Source organism: Pteropus alecto, unplaced genomic scaffold, assembly GCF_000325575.1.
Source record: "Pteropus alecto unplaced genomic scaffold, ASM32557v1 scaffold79, whole genome shotgun sequence".
Lineage (NCBI taxonomy): Eukaryota > Metazoa > Chordata > Mammalia > Chiroptera > Pteropodidae > Pteropus > Pteropus alecto.
This window is the reverse complement of record NW_006494612.1, coordinates 2,944,569-2,952,451: the sequence shown is the minus strand read 5'-3', so window position 1 is coordinate 2,952,451 and position 7,883 is coordinate 2,944,569. Positions and strand designations below refer to the sequence as shown.

General features: G+C 32.1%; 1 protein-coding gene across 3 annotated transcripts in view; it reads left to right on the top strand.

Annotated features, from left to right (window-relative positions):
* ATG5 (autophagy related 5) overlaps positions 1-7,883 on the top strand; it is a 117,488-nt gene that overhangs the window by 21,541 nt on the left and 88,064 nt on the right. For all 3 annotated transcript variants that reach the window (XM_006926043.3, XM_025042402.1, XM_015600124.2), the window contains exon 4: positions 3,302-3,380. In XM_006926043.3, the coding sequence (XP_006926105.1) occupies positions 3,302-3,380 (79 nt within the window). The remainder of the gene's footprint in view (positions 1-3,301; positions 3,381-7,883) is intronic.

Genomic DNA, 7,883 nt, shown 5'->3' with positions numbered 1-7,883 from the left:
AAAGAGTCATCATCATTTACTTGAGATCAATGAACTTTAAAATATATATATATTTAAATCATTTTATAAGTAACCTACAGAAGTAAGAATTAAGGAATAGTGTATAAGAACTTTATTAGAAATTTTAATAAGCATTTAAACACAGCAAATTTGTATTTTAACTGTATGTTTTCCTGGTTTTGAAGGTATATATATACCTGAAATGGGCAACATCATCTGAATGCAACTAACTGCTTATTAGTTGTCATACATTCAAATAGGCCTCTAAGAAGGTCTAGCTTATTATTGCTTCTGGCTCTTGCACCTAACAGCAATGCTTGAAGAAATTTTTAAAACCTTTGGCAGTTTATGCCTTTATTGTAAAATATTTTCTTTTTTACATTAGTAAATACCAGTTAGAATAATCAATTGAACACTTTTTCATTTCTACATCATCAGATTCCTTTAGTCATCTTGGTGGATAAATCTGCCTTTAGCATTTGCCCACTTACCATCAAGCAAATTGCAGTGCACAAATGGCGTAAAAGGTGAAAAAATACTGTCAAACATCCTTTTAGCAACATGGAATGGTCCAGGTTTTTGTCATAAAATATTGCATGGTGAAATTTTTTCTATAGAATAAGTGGATAAGAATGCCATCTGTCCTTAGAAATATATTGTTTATTCATTAGTTATTGAATTCTATAAAATTCATCTAGTATATCATCATCTAAAGATTCGGTTCGAGATTTTACTTAAATGATCAATTTTACCATTGTCATTAAAATCTAAAGTAGTGTTGTCTCTACAAAGATCTTCTGATTCATCTAATAATTGTGTAACATCTTTTCTGAATTTTCTTCTCTTTTCCGTTATAGAAGGAAAATAAGACATTTTGAATTTTCAGCTGTATTAATAATGATAGCTAAAAGCAGATTCCAAAGATGAGAGCTGCATCTTCTTTTTTTTTTTAATTATTGAAATATGATGTATTAATATTTTAGGTGACACAGTAAGAAAATGGAAGAAAGATGCATTATTGTATCATCCTTTTAGGCATGCTATTATTCTAAATTCTTACTGTTTTCATTTTTTTAAATTGTAGTTGGGAATAATTGATAAGGAATGATAAAATAATTCCTAGAATGATGAATTCACAACACGTTTTAAGATAGAGGAGAAAATAAGATCACCAAAATCTCATAATATATTATAGATTTATAAAAGGGTCCAGTGGATCTACATGGAAATTACTAGGTAGAATAAGTTTTTTTCTTTTTTTTTAAGTGAGTTTTCTCTGTGGTTTTTGGAAGATGTTTAAAAAAGAATAAACATTATATAGGATCAAACCTAAACTAGAACTGCTAAGAAAAGATATTCAGAACCTAAAATTGGGGCCATTTGATCTTTATGATAGACTGAGGGTTAACTCTTCTCTGGCTCTGTGATTTATGGATTCACAGCTTTTTATTATCTACTTTGTTCAAGATTCTGGGCACTTAGTCTTTTTTTAATATTGAGGGTAAAAAAATAATTGATTATGAGTCTTACGTTTAACTTGTATTCTGACCCAAATACTATTTATTTTAAAAGTTATATTTGATTTTTTTATGACATTATAGATTGCTTTAAGATAATATTTGATTTAACTTTAGAATTTGCATACAGTTCCATTGTGAATGGCAGAGAAAGTGTACAATACTGAATTGCTAGCCATTTTATAGAATCACTGGTAAATCTATCCAACAGCTCAACTGCTGAACTTGCTAAAAGGATTCCATAATTATATCTGCAGTACTGCATAGAGTTTGGAAAGCAATAGCTGCTTTTTTAGTTTAAATACTCATGTTCATTCTTAACTTAGTTGTGGATACTTAAGACGAACATTCTTTAAAAAAAAAAAAGGAATGAATAATAAAAAGGTCATTTTGGTAAAAGTACAAGCCATTATGTAGAGCTTGTACAATTTTAAGAATCAGAGAGAAGGACCAGAATTAGATAGAATTCTATAACTTGTCTCTAGTGTAATATTTTTTAAAAATTATTTTTATTTTAAGTTTTGATTGAGGCCAGAGTTTTTTTTCTGGTTTCAAAATTTCCTGAAGTAAACATCCTATTTTTTAGGTAGTCCAAAATTTCATTCATTATTCATCTCTGTCTCTGAAAGATTCATGGTAGATGTTGACTTTCGAATGGAGAGGAGGTTAAGGGTTATTATTAAGAGATACAACTGATATGACTAAAGCTATCACTATTTTATTTTACTAGCAGGGCATTCATCCTAAATTCATTCTAAATAAATATATAATCTCCAATGACTGATGACTTTTCCACAATTATGTAGACATAAGCAGACATATAGATTAGCTAATATTTGAAACTTAGATAGTATATTGGATCACTTGTTTTGAGAGAAATAAGATATATTTTCAAATTTTTCACCTCTTAAATCTAGGAGTAATTCACTAGTATATAGGAAAGAACAGAATTGTACATCACACCAAGCAGTCCTCTTTTTGCCTTTGTTGGGCATTATTATTTAATTCTGAGTCACTAAGGAAGCTGCTTTAGATTTTTTAAAAGGGTGATTTAAAAAATAAGTTTTGTCCATTGAAATCTGCAAGGTTTGTGTTACTAATTTTGTTTATTGCTAAATAATTTGCTTCACTGTGAGTAATGGTTATATTAGGAAATGTTCTCTTATTTGAGAAGTCCAAATTTTATTTAAAAAAAAAACTTTAGAATTAGGTTGCAGAAGAACAGACAATGACTTTGGGAAATGTTGCCATATAGTTATGTGAAAAAAGCAGTTTGTAAAGGAAGGGCTTAATCTAAATTTAGATTTGTATGCATAAGTAAAAGACTGGAAATTCATATGCTATGTAGTAATAACCACAGAATAGGCAACTGCATGTTCTTTTAGCTGCTCTTCTCAATTCTTAATTTTAAATTGTTTTAAAAATCAGAAATATATTTAAATAAATTTTAAAAATCTGGTTGCCCAATATGAATGCTGGGATGATAGTTAGATGCTACAGTACTGTGATATAGCACTGCTCATGCTGATAAAATATACCTTAGCACAGTCCCATTATGTACATTGAGGCTTTTCTGGGGAATGAAATGGTTAGAAGGAAAACCACTGGATGCCTGAAAATTATACCATATTAGCCCAGGCAAGTAACAGTATAAAATGTCACGTTCCTGAAATTCGTGGTTAAAGCCCCCTGCTATTTGACATTAGAATGTGCTGGAAATTGATTTTGGAGTTATAGCTATAACTTTATTTATTCTTTCTTAAAATATACTCTTTCATTTTTAGGCATTATCCAATTGGTTTGCTATTTGATCTTCTTGCATCAAGTTCAGCTCTTCCTTGGAACATCACAGTACATTTTAAGGTATAGTTTAAATAGCATTTCCCATTTGTCCCACTTGTGATACATAGTAAGTAGATTTAGAATAGATTTTTTTAAAGAGCGAAGTTGTTTATTGCTTTTTCTATGGCACTTTTTAATTGCTAAGCTGCCATTAGTGCTTACCTATAAAATACCTTTCAGTTTTTTTCCTGACTCTTTCCTGACTCTAAACATTTAATGTATAAACACCTATTCTTTGTTGGAGCCGAATAAACTGTGTTTAAAATTTATAATATTTTGGGATATTCATATTCTTTTTTAAAAAAATTGCAGATAAGAAGAACAAAGTCTTGAGTGTAGATGTGGGCATGGGAGTAGGGAAGGAGACAACCTAACACTGGGTAATTTTGATTGAATTGAAAGAAGGATTAGGAGAGAGAAGTCTAAAGAATTGATCTAATTCTGTTTTGAGATTTATTAAAACCTAATTTTGTCTCAATATTTTATAAAGTACTGGTCCCTCTTTCCCCCTAATCATCTTGGTTCTCCATCCCTGCCCCCCAAGCAATTCATAAATACCTCTGAAGGATTGAACCACTTCTATTATTTGATCTTGAGGCAGTAATTCTCAAGTGGTAATGGATAGTGAGAGGGAGGCATATTAAAAGTTTGAAAAGTCATTTAGTTTGATATGCTTTCCCATAAGGGACACTCATTTAAAGTCACTGCCCAAAGATGGCTCACTCATTCTTCCTAAGATGCTTTCCTTCCTCTCTTACTGAAATTGAATTTGTGGGTTATTGAAATTTATTTCCCTATTATTTGCACTAACGTTCTTTGCACAGTACTATGTTACCACAGATTTTAGTCACCATGGAATTATACACAATGAGACATGGTTCTGATATGTATGAGTATCAGTACCGTCCAAGGCAAGGACTATCTGTATATATAATAATTAATGGTTAGAATGGTGTGAGGATAAAATTGCTCCAAGCATAATAAGGGCAGAGGTCCTGTATTTTCTAACAAGTCTTTCCCATTTTATGTTGAAAAATAATTTCAATAATTAGATTGTGCGTGCGTGCGTGCGTGTGTGTGTGTGTGTGTGTGTGTGTGTAGTACATGCTAAAAAACTTTGAAATCTAGGTTAAAATATATCATGGCTATCTATTCTTTATTCATTCAACAATTACAGAGAGCCCTGCTGTGTGCCAGCCAGGCACTGTTCTAGGAGCTTGGGTGAATGACACAAAGACACTCAAACACTCAGCCGCTTTATGGTACTTACTGGTACTACATACTAAGCCCTCTGAAATTATCAATGAAATGAGTCGATGGATTATAATAATGACAAGAAAGGTTTAGAATTGTTAGGATTGGCATAGTGTAATGATTCTCAAAGTGGACCCATGGGACTTTCCAGAATCCTGTCAAGGGATTCATGAGGTCAAATCTATTTCCTTAATAATATTAAGATGCTATTTGCCTTTTCCACTGTGTTTACATTTGTAATGGTCTGCAAAAGTGTTGGTGGGTAAAACTGTTGGCCCTTTAGCACGAAGTAAGACAATGCACCATACTGTACTAGTAGTCATTATATTCTTCACCACTACACACTGACTGTTTTGGATGAAGCAGTACAAATTATTAATATTAATCTTCACTCTTAAGTACATATCTTTTTAATCTCCTGTGTGATAAAATGGGAAGTACACATAAAACACTTAACGCTGTATGCCAGGTATTGTGGTTGTCCTAAGGAAAAGCGCTTGTGCCCTTGTTTGAGTTGCAAGCTGAACAAGCCATTTTTCTCATGAAACACCATTTTTTTTATTTGAAAGATTGACTGATAGACCAACTGTAGTTATTCATACTTGGGTATTAATCAGTTTCTTGAAAATAAAGTGAACCTGTCATTGCAAGTGAAACAACTGACAGTATTTGTTTCCAATGACAAAATTTGAACTTTTAAGTGAAAATTAGAATTCTGGAAAACATGTATCTGCTACAATAAGCTTGACAGCTTTATTATTCTTAAAAGGATTTTTTTGATGAGATTGGTGGTCATTTTAACAAATCTGATTTTTAAGAAATTTTATGTAATGAATTATGTCAACATTTGGAGATCTACATTAACTCAACAAACAGAAATTTTCCAAATGACCAATGCATGATGTTACAAAATCATACATGTATAAAAGAGCCATTTAGAGGGCGAATCAGGATTTTAATATAACACAGATTGAAATGTTTATTGATGTGGTTTCAGATTCCACATTAATGTTATAATAAACTATACTTATTGAATTTAGTGTAGTATCAAAAAAGAATATCCATAAATCTGAAAAGACTATTAAAATGATACTCCTTTTTCCAACTACATAATTTTATAAGTCTGTGTATTTATATACTTCAAAACAACATTGCAGAATACTGAATGTAGAAGCAAATAACATAATCCATCTATTTTCTATTAAGCCAGACATTATTTGCGAAACTGTAAAATAGTGCCAGTCTTCTCCCTAGATTTTTTTGTTGTTGTTATTGTTGTTCTGGAAAATAGAGCTACTTTTTTACAAAAAGAAGATTTGTATGTTAACATGTAATGGGTTTATTCTTTGTATTTTAAAATGAATTGCTCTTTGGGGTCCTCAGTAGATCATATATTTTTCTTCCCAGCTGTAAAGTTTATTAGAGAAATCAAATAAAAAGCAGAATTTTATAGCTAATAAAGAAATTATAGAGGATGTTACAAATTTTCTCAAATTACTGATGTGTTTCTCTTAGCTGCTCTTATTCGTTCTGACCGTTGTCTCTGTTGGAAGAAAACTGTTGCTCGTATTTCTGTCTATATACTAAATTCTCTTTATTTAGGGTTATAAGACTTAGCTTATCTCTAAGGTTGTCCCCAGATGTTTGACTGATAGCTTATATTGATTGTTGTAGGCCCACTTCTGTTGTATTACCTTATGGCTTTCAATTGATTATGATGAAAATGAGTAAAAATTACATTTGCAGGTAGAAAAGCAGTGCTTTTAGAGTGAGGAAGCAGGTTTTAAGTTTCTAGAAAATATTTTGTCATCAACAGATTAAATTTATTAAGTAACAACTTTGTCAGTTGGTATGTCATTATTTGTTTTCTTTTATGATATTGTAGTGAGTATGTCAAATGATTTCTGTGTTTTAACCAGACTGCTTGGAATTTACTTCTTTTATATTTGCTTTCAAAGATACATGTTGATTTTTATTAGATTTTCGGTAATTGTTGAATGAATAAATAAATGAGTAGCAATGATATATTTTAACCTAGATTTCAGTCTTTTGAAACACGCATACACACACACACACACTCTCTCTTTGTGTCTCTCTGTGTCTCTCTGTGTCTCTCTGTGTCTCTCTCTCTCTCTCTCTCTCTCAGCACTAAAGTCTCCAAGAAACCCCCTGCCTCCTCTCCACACGTGGTCAGTTTGTAGTTCAGAGTGGATTCATGGGTAGGGGCTGGGAGACCAACATTAGAAAAGTTGGATTCTCCAATTATCATCCATGTACCTTTCATCTGGATTTGCCAGTTGTTAACATTATGCTACCTTTGCTTTACTTCTCTGTCTTTTTTTCTTTGATATTTTCATTATTTCTGTAGGCTTGCAAATTGTAATCAAAAGGTTGCTAACAGTGTGGAATTTTTAAAAGAGACATTAGTGTGATTCAGAATTTAGTAACATCACGTGAAAATATTGGGCCATTTAAAATGCCCAGTTCTACTGCTTATCCTAAGTAAAGTTTCATAGAGTAAACAGAATCAACAATAACTTAGTGTTTTTCTCTCTTTCTTGTCTGATAACATGGTACTAAATTGTCTTTTGGTTTGATAAGAGGAGAAATTTTAGTTTTGAATTTTGACAGTGATTATTAAGGGGAGAAATTTTAGTTTTGAATTTTGACAGTGACATTTGCTGGGCAAAATAGGGTCAGTATTAAGGCAAGTGCTTCTGTGCAAAACATTGCTGAGGGATGGTAACCAGACAAAGTTAAGTTTTTAGACCTACCAGTGGTCCTGACTGGGACTTTTTCTTTAAGTATACTTGTGTGACTGACCACACCCTTTTTCTGGTGGACAAGTTCTTTCTTTCTAGGCCAAAAGCCACTGTGTCTCTTTCAGATAACGTACCATATCTAGGCTTCTTCCACTGTGTGGTGATGACATAAGTCTGAGGTAACTTTCCTTGTTCTTGAGTATATTTCATAGTCTCTCCCATGCTTCTGATACCTGTACTTCCTGGCTTTAAATGTTCGTAGCTGTTTTATAGTACATATCAATAGTATATGATATTAGTTCTCTATTGCTATGTGACAGATCACCACAAATGTAGCAGCTTAAAACAACAAATGTTTATTATCTCACCGTTTCTGTGGGTCAGGCTTACCTGGGTTATCTGCTTAGGGTCTCACAAGACTGCAATCAAGATGTTAATTGGGCTACATTCTTGCCTGGAGACTTGAGAATCTGCTTTCAAGCTCACTCAGTTTGCTGGCAGAATTCAT